General features: G+C 39.2%; 1 protein-coding gene across 1 annotated transcript in view; it reads right to left on the reverse strand.

Annotated features, from left to right (window-relative positions):
- Positions 1–14,042, reverse strand: part of LOC124286861 (sodium- and chloride-dependent glycine transporter 2-like) — a 28,250-nt gene that overhangs the window by 12,519 nt on the left and 1,689 nt on the right. The window contains exons 2-7 of the mRNA XM_046723309.1: positions 7,600–7,793; positions 6,814–6,945; positions 2,020–2,293; positions 1,577–1,709; positions 850–984; positions 146–249 (exon numbers count right to left, since the gene is read on the reverse strand). Coding sequence (XP_046579265.1) covers positions 146–249; positions 850–984; positions 1,577–1,709; positions 2,020–2,293; positions 6,814–6,945; positions 7,600–7,771 — 950 coding nt within the window. The 5' untranslated portion in view covers positions 7,772–7,793. The remainder of the gene's footprint in view (positions 1–145; positions 250–849; positions 985–1,576; positions 1,710–2,019; positions 2,294–6,813; positions 6,946–7,599; positions 7,794–14,042) is intronic.

The raw sequence follows: 14,042 nt of genomic DNA on the forward strand, positions 1-14,042 counted from the left end.
ATGACTTATTTTCTTTGAAGCCAAAGGGCCTCTAACTGCCCTGCCTGGTTATAATGCCACCCTGGATATAATGCCATATTTTCTCCTTGACAAACGCAGGCATTATAACCAGGGTACACTGTATATGACAGTTGACTGGAATTACCTAAGACAGTTGTTATGGAATTTGTTGTAGCTGCTAATAGTGATGATCGTGCCAAACGTTGGACCCATGGAATAGAAGGCTTGGAGGAGAGCTTCAAGCCATACCTGTAATGATCATATACACTGATTTTGTGATGAAAGTTAACAAGATCGACGGTTCATTGATGTGACAGTGGGCCTAATTCCTCACATGCATACAAAACAAGAGCCTTGAATAGGCAACACTTGTAATGTTGTTTAGCATTAAATAAATATATATTTATGGTTTCGTGACTGACAGTATCATAGTGATTAGTTTATATCAATCCTAATGAAGATATGAAGGCTCAATAATAAGTATATTGTCGATGTCCAAGAGTTTGACTTTCACTTTGCAAACACCTGGTATCATCACTATTTCATAGTGATTCACAAACACATGCTCTGTCATCGTATCGCATGGTGACAATAACTGGGTTGTATAGTCCAGACTCAATTTGTTTACAAATAACATCGTACAGCTGCACTACTGCTGAAACAAATATATGCTCATCATATAGTCACAACCGTGCAATCGATTTTGCTTTTAACAGAGATTTCCTATGAATGTGGGAAGGGTTTTGTCGCTACTTTTATTATTGTTAATCAGAAAAGGTATCGAGAAGACAACCAACAACTACATGTACATGTAATTGACAGAAACACCCTAATGCTACCATAGGATACCTGAACTGAACCTAGTCGTGAGAAGTCTGGACGAAGAAAATACAGAAGTCCGTCGGCAGATCCCGGCATCATGCACGACCTGATCAGCAGCACCGTCAGGAGGATGTACGGCATCACAGCGGTCACGTACACTACCTGAAGCACGTTGCCCATAATGAGTTATTCTTATATGTTATAAATTCATATTATTTCTGTTGATGAATATCGGATTCTGATTGACCCATTCTATTATTTTCAATGTAAAACATGTAAGATATTCCATTATGTTTAATGTAAACCACTATAGATAGCATGCCTAAGACATGCGTGGACTGTAATTGGGTATGACGTAACTCGGCGGACATCGCCTGATGTACCCTCTGTTGGTTGCAGGTAATGTGGGAATGACATGCTATGTCCCCTTTGCAACGGTTAACTAGCAGAGAAGGCCCCCTTCACTCATAGTATGTCTCCTGTGGGCTAACGTCGTGTGGAATATATCATTCCAGTAATCAAGTAATCGCACACGATGGTTTAAAATAATTCAATGGCATGGATTAAACCCTATCTCAGCAGTTCTTTTGACTTGAACCATACACTTACGTGTGTTTTCAGGTGAACAATAGATTTGATTTTGCATGTGTTTGTGATGAGTGCCACAGACGAAGTAAGTTTACCTTCTTGTTTGATTGTGATCATTAACATGCTTATTATACAATGGATTATTGATTTTCTCGCTATTATTTACCTTCCCGAGAGACCGCACTCCTTTCATCACACACAGAAACACTAAAGTCCAGGAACAGAAGAGGCTGAGAAGCATGTGGGGCTCCACAGATCCCAACTCATCTATCCCAGATGATACACGAAGGGTGTTGAACCTTTTAACACAACCAGTTGAGTTTACAACATCGTAAGATATGCTTACACAAGAACTGGGTTAATTAGGACGATAGCTGTTGAGTAATGTGTGATTCACAACCCAGGACGTTGCAATGGTAAAAGGGTATATGGGGGCATTTTAGCGAGCATTTTGTTTGCGTGTAGTACATCCTAAATAGACAATTGTCTTGAAGCAAATGGTTTATATCCCACAAACATACATATACTTGACTTCTGTCTGTATACAATTTCCTAACACATTACATCAGGTAATGTTAAATGCACAAAATATAATAAGGGAGAACCTACTGCCAAAACTCCTCAGACGCCGTCATGGTAGAGTTTGGCTTTCTCCATACAGCCCTGTGGAGGAGTTGTTGTTCCACGGTGCTGTTGAAACTGACTTCAGCTGAGTCGTTGGTGAGCTTATCGATACAGACGGGGGTGTTCCACCAGTTGTCACACGTTGTCCAGGGCAATAAAGATCTAAAGGATTGGCTCAGATAATAACTTGCCCAGGCAGTGATGACAGCGTACGGCATGGATCCGATAATGCTACTGATTAGCTGGGTGATGCCAATTCCTGAATTTAAATTGAATTAATAACAATCATAAGAATGTCTGTAGGTACAGGCATGTCAATGGCAGTCATGCCACACATATTTATTTAAAATTTGTAAAATATAGGGGTAAAACATTTCTGAGTAGGCATCCCCATGGGCATCAATTGTGCTCCCTTCCTTGCAGATCTGTTGATCTGATATCGTCCAATAACCATCAAACAGCCAATTCCCTTCCACCGATTTAGCCATCTAAACGTGGAAAACAAGTGACTTAACGTGTTTCCAATTTGGTTATATGCATAAAGATTCAGAGTGACAAGAAACTCCCCACAAGGATGTATGACGAAAATGATGTTTTCACCGTTCCAGTAGTGTCAACGTTTCGTTCCAGCAATATTCCAACAGTTCCAGCCTTTGGTGCTCACATTTTACCACTTTTGAGGTACAATCAAGCGTGCTCTTTCCACCCAGATTTCTGAGAGTGTCATACGAAGAGACATGTTAAGAAGTTGTTTGATCAAAGTTGCAACATTAATCTCTCAGCAAAGCTTTCATATTGTCTTTAGGTGGACAAGTGGAGGACATTACAAAATTCGATGTATCAGTGACAAAAATGATGTCCCACGAAATTCCCTATCATCAGTTTCTGAATATTGTTCAGGGGAACAACTGAGTAGACTTTGCTTATGGTGAGGTGAGGTGAAATTGGGTTTAACGTCGTGCTTGAGAATATTTCGCTCATATGACAACGTGCATGCGTGTGTATGTGTATGTGCGGCTGCTTGTACTAGCCCAGACTGAAGCTGGTTTTATGGTGCTAGCCCACTGAGATACCACGCCGCAGTGAAGCATGAATACCCCACTCAGACACATTATACTGACCCCGAGCCGACCAGTCCTTGTTGTACCAATTAATACCGAGCGCCAGGCAGGGACCAACAAGTACCATATGTTAACGTCTTTTGGTATGACGCGGTCGGGGATCGAACCCGCGACCTACCGCTCTCCGGGCGGACGCTCTAACAAATACACCACGGAGGCGGTTCTTTGCTTGTGGAACACCTGGTATCATCACTATTTGACAGTGATCCATAACACATGCTCGTATCCCATCATGCCAATCACTAGATTGTCTGATCCAGATTTGATTATTTACAAACAAACGAACACATGTTCACAATATAGTCGGAAATGTACAATCGACTCTGCTTTCAGCAGATATTACTTATGGATGTGGACAGGGTTTTTTGTCGCTTTTATTATATATCAAACATGATTACCGTAGATTGTCTTACTTTTATTAAGATCAGTAAAGACTATTTCAAGTTCTAATTCACTGTCCTACATACACTAGCTTGGTCAACTCTTTTGTCCTTTTCATATTTGTACTCACGTCCATTAAAGGTTATTAAATCTACTTTTCCTACTCACAACATGTCTAATACCAGGGTTGAGGTGAGCACTCGGCATTGGGGTTTGATATCAGATTACAATGTACACATACACTACAGTATAACCAGTACATCTCAACTGCAAAAGATCTGTTGTATGACAAACAATCACCACCAATGCCATTTTGGCATTGTAAGTAGGCGTGTCATTAGCATCATTTTGAAAACCTGAACTGTTGAAACTGTTGAGGCATGGTCGTTTCCATTTCCATTAATTTCAAACCTGTCAAATACAAGGCATTATGACAACATGGAAATACGTCCTTTTATGACCACCCATACCAAACATTTGGCACAGCCATAGCTGCATGGGTCCCGGACCGGAGATATGTCTCCCATTGTCAGAGAATCAATTCCAAACCTTGCTCCAACATGAGGGAGCGTTATGGAAACGCTTTATTTTATGCAGTGATGTATTTCGCCACAGATTGCGAATTAAAACCAACTATTCTATAAACCGATGGAAAGTAGCCGCGCTTCGCAGGAAGTGGTAAAAGTATTGAAATATTTGGCCATTCGCCTGATCGTGATATATAGGGGTTAAATACAATGGTGTGAAACATAGCCGGGGTTAGAAACTCTGTGTAATCAGTTTCATCATGATGTGTTTTTTGACGTTTGTAGTAATGTCAACATGTCAATTCGCCCTTTCACAGGACCAAAATCCGGATTTTTTGCCCTAAAAAACAGTAGGGAATTCATGGAATGACATTGACATTTGTATATCGTTCCCGATATGAACTAACCTTGGGAATTTATTTCACGTGCATCTTCACCTTAGAATCATGACCGTCGTAAGTTGTTGAATGCAAAAACATCATTGTCGTGAATGCTTGAACCGGATTTGCAGTTTATGTATTGCTTATATTATCTAACACCAATATAAAAAATGGATTGTTATCATAACAACTGCCACAGTTTAAGCCTTAGTTGTCCTTGTTGTAATGGAAATGATTTTAGGACATATATATCACCCTTCCTAGTGTGTGTATATTTTTATACAAATAAACTTAAGGGAACATATATGATAATATGAGGATAGGGACATGATTTACGTGTCCATAATGGAATATAGCACTGGAACATTATATCCTTGTGATTCAGATGTGTGAGCATAATTTCCCTCTTACCTTCATATTGCTTATCGTACGTATAATTGTGGGATCCGCAGCTAGCTGCTACAATACTGAATAGTTTAGATTCGTGTTCACGAGTATATTTTTACACTGTATGTGTTCTGTTATAAAACAGGATAGGATTTATGTGTAAGTAATAAAATATGATATTAGCTGAAAAACCCCTCGAAAGCCTCAGGTTATAAAATACCAATGTGTGTTCAAATGATATAGCGATACACTACTCTAATACGTAAATATATATTTTCGGGGAATTGTTTCAGGAAATGCATGACTGCAACAAAAGGTAATCAATCAATTGCAAATAAGAGAAAACACTGATTTCCATTATGAGTTCAGCAAGAATCAACAAGAATGTAAAACATACATGTGACATTAACTTGAGTGATTAAGTGAGTTTAGTTTTACGCCGCTTTTAGCAATATTCCAGCAATGGGCTTCACACATTGTAGGGAATCAAACCCGGGTCTTCGGTGTGACGGGCGAACGCTTTAATCATAAGGCTACCCCATCGCGCCGACATTAACTTGAATAATGTCGAAATATATACAAACCAAAACACGCATGTGTCATAGTCCACTGGACTAAGTTCGTCCCATAAGTGCTTTTGAACAGTATCCTCAGTTTCCGAGAGCTGAGTTTGAATGTTAATCAGTTACGAAACTTTTATGCCAGTTATTGTGATCAAGAGGAAATGATGGAAACATCTGTGATATTCTCATGGTGAAGCAGTAGCTACAAAGACTCTTATAGCGACATTTCCCTCTTTTAAGACTATACATGTATGTGGTGCACCCCGATCTTACAATGCGTGTGATTTTCAAGTTTGCTTATGTGATCAAGTGAACAAAAGCTGTCATCCTGGAGAAACTTCAGAGAGGTCATAGATTAAAATGTACAGATAGTCTGGTTGTGGTATACCTGAATACTAGGACTGAAACATTCATACTTATGACCCTGAACAGCACCTAAACTTTAAAAAGCTTAAACGGACCGTATCCCACTCCATAAGATTGTGCTAATGCCTCGTTTAGAATTGAAATAACCCTGAATTTACTCAGAGGTTAACTATTTGATATTCAGGGTTAGGGATATCGGGGTTAAGATTTGTAAACGTTCTTGTTTGTGACTGTTCTTGAAAGCGACTGCATAGACATTGGATGTTTACACAGAATGCCAAAGTGATATCTGGTGAGGCATATCGTCTCACCATATGTTGCTAATTACCTTAATACGTCGATGGTGCGGTCGGTGCACTCTAAAAAGCCACATGATGTTACCACAATGCCGTTATATTACTGATCCGTTCAAATATATGATTATCCTTGACAAAATGGTATTCTTCCATCAACCTATGCCCGAAACTTTAGGAATGTATGAAGCATAGAATATATAAAACCTTGTCATATTCGATTTCAGTGGTGTTGGAATTTGTGTCATCTGAGAATATTTTAAACTATTTCACACATTAAACATAAAGACGATGCTCACCTTACCGACCTCTTTCACATATGTACATTCATAAGGGTGCTCCTTTATGTCATGACGTGCGTAATAAATGTCACATTGCGACCAAGTAATTCGTACATACCAAACGTTCGTCGTAGGGACCCGGTATTACTTGTTTATTTTCTAGCCTGCCAGTGAAAATCCGGGTCAGAATTGGTCAGCAACCCATGCTTGTCGTAAGAAGCGACTAACGGGATCGGGTGGTCAGACTCGCTGACTTGGTTGAGAGAGGTCATCGGTTCCCAACTGCGTAGATCAATGCTCATGATGTTGATCCCTGGATTGTCGTGTCCAGACTCGATTATTTAGAGACCGCCGTCATAAAGCTGGAATATTGCTGAGTGCGGAGTAAATCTAAACTCACTCACTTATTATTAGGCGTGTCTAAATTTAGGAAATAATGTCCCTTCATATTGTGTTGTTATATATCAAAAAACAAATTACCTTTAAACAGTGGACATAGAACCCAGACATGGGTGGCACTCCTGCTGGAGAACTGGCTGATGGAAACCTCCAGGAAGAATAAAGGAATGCCGCATAGGATGATTGCAGTGAAATATGGGATGAGGAAGGCACCTGTTGGAATAATATGTGTACCATTGTTACTGCGCATGGTGTTTAAGTATATCTTCAATTCCTTGATGATAGGATATATCATAGGACTGACTGAATGAGTTTGGTTTTACGCCGCTTTTAGCAATATTCCAGCAACATCACGGGGGGACACCAGAAATGGGCTTCACACATTGTACCCATGTGGGGATTCGAACCCGGGCCTTCGGCGTGACGAGCCAACGCTTTAACCACTAGGCTACCCCACCGCCCCTATATCATAGGATATATCATAGGATATATTCATCTATCTTGTTACTCTATAAAAGCCTTAAAATACATAAATCAGTATAAAAATACACTGTAGATCTATATATTACAATTCATAAGGAAGAGAGTGTTTATGGATCTCCACTTCTTTATTATGAGGAACACAACGTCTCGGAGTAAACCCTTACTTCTTCACCAGGTGAATGAATGATATGTGGCAGACGGCATATATCAGTACATGTAAGAACAACAAATGTAATAAGGCAACAAGTTGACATCCATAAAAACTCTCTTCCTTGTGTGCATCTCTTCCTTGTGTGCCATTTAAAGATCTGATTATAATGTATGGTAGTAACTCTTGGTGCTCTGCATGTTGTACAACACCATAAGTATGACTGACTCACTCACCGCCTCCATTTCTGTTGCAAAGGTAGGGAAATCTCCACAGCGATCCAAATCCAACACTGTAGCCAAGCATAGACAAAATATACTCCCTCTTCTGAACCCACGTGTCCCTTTTCGGACCTTCATTTTCCTCCTTCGTGGTATTTCCCTTAGCTAATCCCTCAGGCTTTGACATTGTCGAATGAGCAAACTTTACTCTGCAATGACGAATTCGTTACTGTTCACCACGCACAAACATATATTGTCAAACATGACACGACGTGCAGCTGTCAAATCAACCTCATTTCACAGCCGTGTGCGAGCCAGGCCCTCCATAAAGTGTATGTACTTTAACCACTCGGGAAAATATCGTAGCTGTTTAAGGCGTGTTCAATCATTCGACAAAATTAAAGACAAATCACCGTCAGCACACCAAAATCAGTTAATTGAACAAAAAATAATATTAAAAAATAAATATAAATGGTGGTGAGTGAGGCCACCTTACTATGGAACTATACTATAGGCCCCTTTTGTTTTTCGATATAACGGATTATTTCTTTATCTAGACAAGGATCTAAATATTTACCTATTTACATATTTTATCAATTATTCATCTTTTACGAGACATAATTATACGTATAGATGAATGCACTCGTGAGGATCTGGGTTAGAAATGTTTTTCAGCAACCCATGCTTGTCGTAATACTAACGGGATAGGGTGGTTAGACTCGCTGACTTGGATGACGCATGTCATCGTATCCCAGTTGTGTAGATCAATGCTCATACTGTTGACCAATGGATTGTGTGGTCCTGACTCGATTATTTACAGACCGCCATCATATAGCTGGGATATTGCTGAGTGCTATGTTAAAACCAAGCAGTTTCTGCGACTGCTTATCAGCCTTTTAACGTTTTGATAACATTTGGAATTGTTCATTGTTTTACCCTAATTCAGATTTTTGCTGTACTTATTGGGTTTTTGAAGGTTTTCGGTAAATATCTTCCTACTGATATATTAAAAGACATGAGATAGATTCTACCGTTTGTAAGACATTGGATTTGTACTTTGAAACGGTGATATCGTTTTAGGAACATGTTTTATCATATTAAGTAAGAATGTTTTCAAAAATATGAAAAGTTTGCTGAATAAAATATGCACCCGAATTAGATACGCATATTACCCTTAATAACACTCATGTTAAACGAAAAATGTTATGCTATAATGTACATAATGTTTTGTGCTTGGAATTAAGTATAAGGGTTATAAGGGAAATTAGAAGCTGAGTAGTCAACAATAAGTTTTGTATAGTTTGTTAGTTGACGATATGTTATCATTTTATGCAACGTTGATATCCCTCTGTCCGTGACAAGTATTGTAAAATTATTGTCCTCCTGAGAGGGTACGTAAGTCCCAAAACATTCAAAGTAAATTTAAACCTACTACTATTTTAATCGTAGAATATATGTTCTTTTAATTTGTGGCAAGATTCCAGCTAGGGTCCATGCAGGAAGCAAATGTACTGAAAGGCCCCATGGTCCCTAGTATGGTGATCTACCTTCAGTTGTTGGCAATCTATAGCCTGTTTATATATTGTCTTGTCATCTATAGTTCAAATGTGTTAGATTTAATTACTAGTTTTAAATTCATATCTGTGATAATCTAGTTATTTTATTGTCCATCGTTAACAGGTTTTAATAATTTACCAATGATTACTATGTATAACAAATCATTGGTCTCGCCACGATATGGCTCAAATACTGCCGATGTGACGATAAATCTTAACTCACTCTCTCGCTGACCGTGACAAAGTGTACTGCATATGTAAATCTCAGGGGCGGTTCCTGGAGAAAGGGGGAAGGGGGGGGGGGGAGAGAGTGGTGCACACATAATTATGAAGTCAAAATGTTAGGGGGAAATGCTCCTCAGGGAATTCTTTTCGGGGGAGAAGAGGGACGAGGGCGTTATTGCACAAGGAAATATAACCTGTTTTTTAATTCTGCAACGATACATGTTTAAGTTTATGGTCAATAGTATTTTCTGTCTCATAATGTTTTGAATTTGGGCATATCTTAAGTATATCGCTCGTACTTTTGAATTTCTGCACTGGGGAAGGAATTGATATCCGTTTGTGTGTTTGTCGATGAGGCAGAATTATCGAGATGACTCGGTTATTTTCAAGCCGCCGTGATAAGTACGATCGTCTCGATGAACACCATGTCCTCAATGAGTCTTACAATATTCCCCGACACAAACACTATGAACGTATTCACTCTTACTATTTCTTGAAAATAATTTAAAACTATTGTCTTAAAGATCATACACAATATAAGCCGTCTTAGGTACCATGAATTCAATCAGCTTACAATATGGGCCATATCAGATTATTGTGTTTGAGAGAGTTATCCATCTTAAGCCGACATTAATCTGTGCTAGTGCTCACAGATAAGCGTACATGCGCGAAGATGGAAAAGTGCAAAGCTTGGCAAATGATTTCATCGCCCAAATATCAATGCTTCAATGATGGTCTTTCGGGTAACATCCTCAGCAATGGAAGGGATGTTACGTATGGAACTGTAATGTACATCTATAGGCATTTCCCCATACATGTAAATTAAACGCATTGATGAGTTTACACATATTCTTAAATATTCTACATCTACGTATCAAATGATCCACCAGTAATAGTCATCATTTAAAACATTTTCCACAAAGAAGAGATAATATCCACAAAACTTCACAACCTATTTTAGAAAAAAAGGCATTGACATAGAATGAGTCTTCCAGTGGCGTAGTTACCATTAAAAAAAAGCCCGGGCTTACACATGACTGTTGCTAAAAAAAATAGTTTCTAATTCTTGCCAAAAATACCTAGTCGTACTACCAGTATTGTCACCATGTACAGTAAATATGTTATTCTTCTTTCAGTGATGATTGTTTTTCCATCGACATGTATGTGAATGTTTTGTTACAGTATATATGAATCATAACTGAAGTGCAGATATTTACAGTCGCCCTTCAACGAAAACTTATGCGTTACTCCATTCTTTAGTCATTATGCATGCTTTTAGGCGCAGCCTACCGGGCTTACACGAAAAAATGGCTTCCTACGCGCCTGTCTTCTTACATATATGTACAATATTTGTATACGGAAGATGACAGCAAACAAAAGTCACCATTTTAAATGTGCACTGAACAGGATCCACTGGTGGTGTAGGGGTGGTGATGCTCAACGTAACCCGTTCAAGGGAGAATTAAATATAACATCCGATCTCCCTCTTTTGGGAATGTATTTTCCACATAAGCTACGTCTGATGAGAGTCAATAGTTCCACATGATCAGCAGACTGAAACGACCACATGATCAGCAGACTTAAACGACCGAGGTGAGCAAAACTGTACAATTCATGAAATGTTTAACCAGGGCCTCCTTTCACAAAGCACTGAGGTGATCGTAAGTCTCTAAAGTAACTTTAATGCCATGTTAAAGAATGGGAGTTAAAGTTAACCTTAGTAAAGGTTGCTTCGTGAAAGGAACCCCAGGACTGTGTTCATGCAAATGTACAAACTTAGCAAATTTGATTCAAGCTGTGCATAGTCAAATGCATGTGAGGGTAACAGTTGACAGTTATATATTATAACCGCACAGGGACAATTCCTAAATGGGACGCCAAGAGTTAAAAGCACATTAGCTCACGATCATTTTTTACTCATATTGTGTTTTTATCGTTGGCGTTTCTGTTAAAATATCTACATTTAAAGGCACAATGTCACACATTTTCGACAATATTTTGGCCTATATAATATATATTGGGGCATATGCACTCACTTTAGGTTCCTATTGATGCAATTAAAGACTTATTATCCCTTAAGACTTGCCCGAAATCGATAATTGAAACTTCGAGGCGAACAGCTTCCGAACAGAGAATATTTGAAATACATGGACTGTAAAGAATTACCGTACATCGAAAACTGTCGCATCGAAAACTGGTTTCAATCACAAGTTGTGCGTAGGATATTCGTAAAGAGCGCTCGCTTTAAATAATGTACGGCCCGTAGAGGGCGCGAGAGTCGATTTAATGGAGCCGTGCATTAATTCATTCGAACTTTTTTATTTAATATTGTAGTCTAAATACGTGATTATATTTGGAATAAATTTTATGGTAACTTCACTGAGGGTTGATAGTAAGTATTTTTGAGAGAAATGCATTATGTATTTTAGAGAAGTGTGGTGTGATATAGTGCCTTTTAAACATGTTATTTTCAAGACACAATGTCCTGGTCATGTTTCGCGTACGTCATACATACTATCAAAAGTCGGGACAACGTGATCGGCCACGCATGAAGATGTTGCAAAATGAAAGTTTTTTTTCGGAATCTAGCTACAGCAGCAGTCGACCTCCTAGCGTGTTTATTTCCGACCCACAATTGACTTGCCTTTGGTGGTGAAAATATGCTCACCTTTCTATCCATATCACTGTAAATGTTCGAATCGGAATACCAGTGAGAGCATGAAGCAAGAAAGATCTGTTGCTGGTCTATAGGTGTCAAGTTTTGATCTGTTGCCGGTCTATAGGTGTCAAGTGTTGATATGTTGCCAGTCTATAGGTGTCAAGTGTTGATCTGTTGCTGGTCTATAGGTGTCAAGTGTTGATCTGTTGAAGGTCTAAGGGTATCAAGTGTTGATCTGTTGCTGGTCTATAGAGAGAGAGAGAGAGAGAGAGAGAGAGAGAGAGAGAGAGAGAGAGAGAGACATACATGTGTATATATGTACACACACACACACATGCACACGAGGAATCTAGCATACGTGTTTCTTCTTAGTCTTTATTATATTTACGTTGAACTTCAAGGCTTACATCTCAGTTTCACTTTTATTTAATAAACGTAACAAAATAACGATGACTTAATATTGTAACATTATTAAAAACCTGATAACTGAAAATATATATAGCAATTTTGCCAGGCTGAGATACTGAAGAGTCTTTTCTTATTTCACAGCAAAATATACTGAAATATAAACATTACGGAAGGGTCAGTTCTAAAAGGATCCGTTTACCGGCTCGGATCCTCCGAGGAATCTATTCAGGCTCTTCAGTTGGTGTCATTAATATCCTTCGTTGAGAAAGCTCTCTTTCAAGATAGAGTATCCTGTGTTTGGTTCGAGCGGGGTTCGAGTCGGGGGGCGGTTGACCAATCGTGAACGTTCGAACGACTTGACAGCATCATCCTTTCAGAATCCTCGTACCGCGAGCGAAAGTGATTTTACTAAAAGTTGTTGAAAATGTATTGTTCAGTCAAACCACTAATTTGGAAACATATTCTTAGTCGTGAAATAATGATCCTACATAATTCACTGGCATACACAGGGGAACCAGCCATCTTATTAGCTAAGCACCAAAGGCATGGTATCAAAGTTGATAATAACACACCAAAGACATGCCGAGACTAGCAAGTGAAGAAAGAGAGTACATGTCCGAAATGGGGTCAACACAAGTCGAAATTGCCAGAAGGTTCGGCCGTACGCCACTGACGGTATCCAGGCTTGTATAACGATATCGGCAGACAGGAAGGACTGATGACAGGCCCTGAACGGGAAGACCGGCAAATAAGGATCATCCACCTACGAAACAGATTCGTTACGGCGATGGCAACGGCTGCAACAGCACTGGGACATCGCATTACAGAGACCAGGTGCAGTTGTGCTCCCATTCATACAAACCAACCACAGGGACATCGCATTAGCACACGTACAATACTACGTTGAATTCGTGCTGTTGAGCATTGGGGATAATTATCATGTTCAACCAACCAGTGAACATTAAGTGGACGTACAGCAGAGTCACGCTACATGATTATTTTTTGCTGTTCACCGTATGTGGTATATATATCTTAAAGTTTAATGATCAGGGAGGTGGTAGACACAGACTGGCGAGCTATGGAACATTTTGAAAATAAGATTGCACTTCTGACCGAGACTATTGTTGCGATCCTGTTCATTATCCTTCATCCTCATGAGCAACAAGAAAAAGCGACACAAACATTACCCTTGATTGTATGGAAAGCTCGCTTGTTGATGTATCGGAAATACGCAAGCTTGCATACTTAGATATGCTATTTCAGAAAAGGCTTAGAAATAGACCCAAATAGTCCCCTAAAGCTGGTGGAAGGGTGTTTATCAGATAGAATTTGTGCATGTGTGTTTAAGAAACGCCGTTGATTCAAAGCACCCAGGTATCTGGGGGCAGCAGACAAATCTGAGTGTTTAGCGCTGATAGATAGTCTGCACAAATAGAAATCATGATTAAAAGATTAAGGGTAATGAATTAATAAAATTACATGCATGAGAAGCAAATGTGATTATAGATACAGAAACCGAAATTCACCTATTGTTGCACAGACAACCTTGTACATGTATATATACAGTACAACGCTAGTAAGCTGATACTGGCCATCGTGTTTTTCCGACA

Source organism: Haliotis rubra, unplaced genomic scaffold, assembly GCF_003918875.1.
Source record: "Haliotis rubra isolate DU_JTF1 unplaced genomic scaffold, ASM391887v1 Scf1102, whole genome shotgun sequence".
NCBI classification, from domain to species: Eukaryota; Metazoa; Mollusca; class Gastropoda; order Lepetellida; family Haliotidae; genus Haliotis; species Haliotis rubra.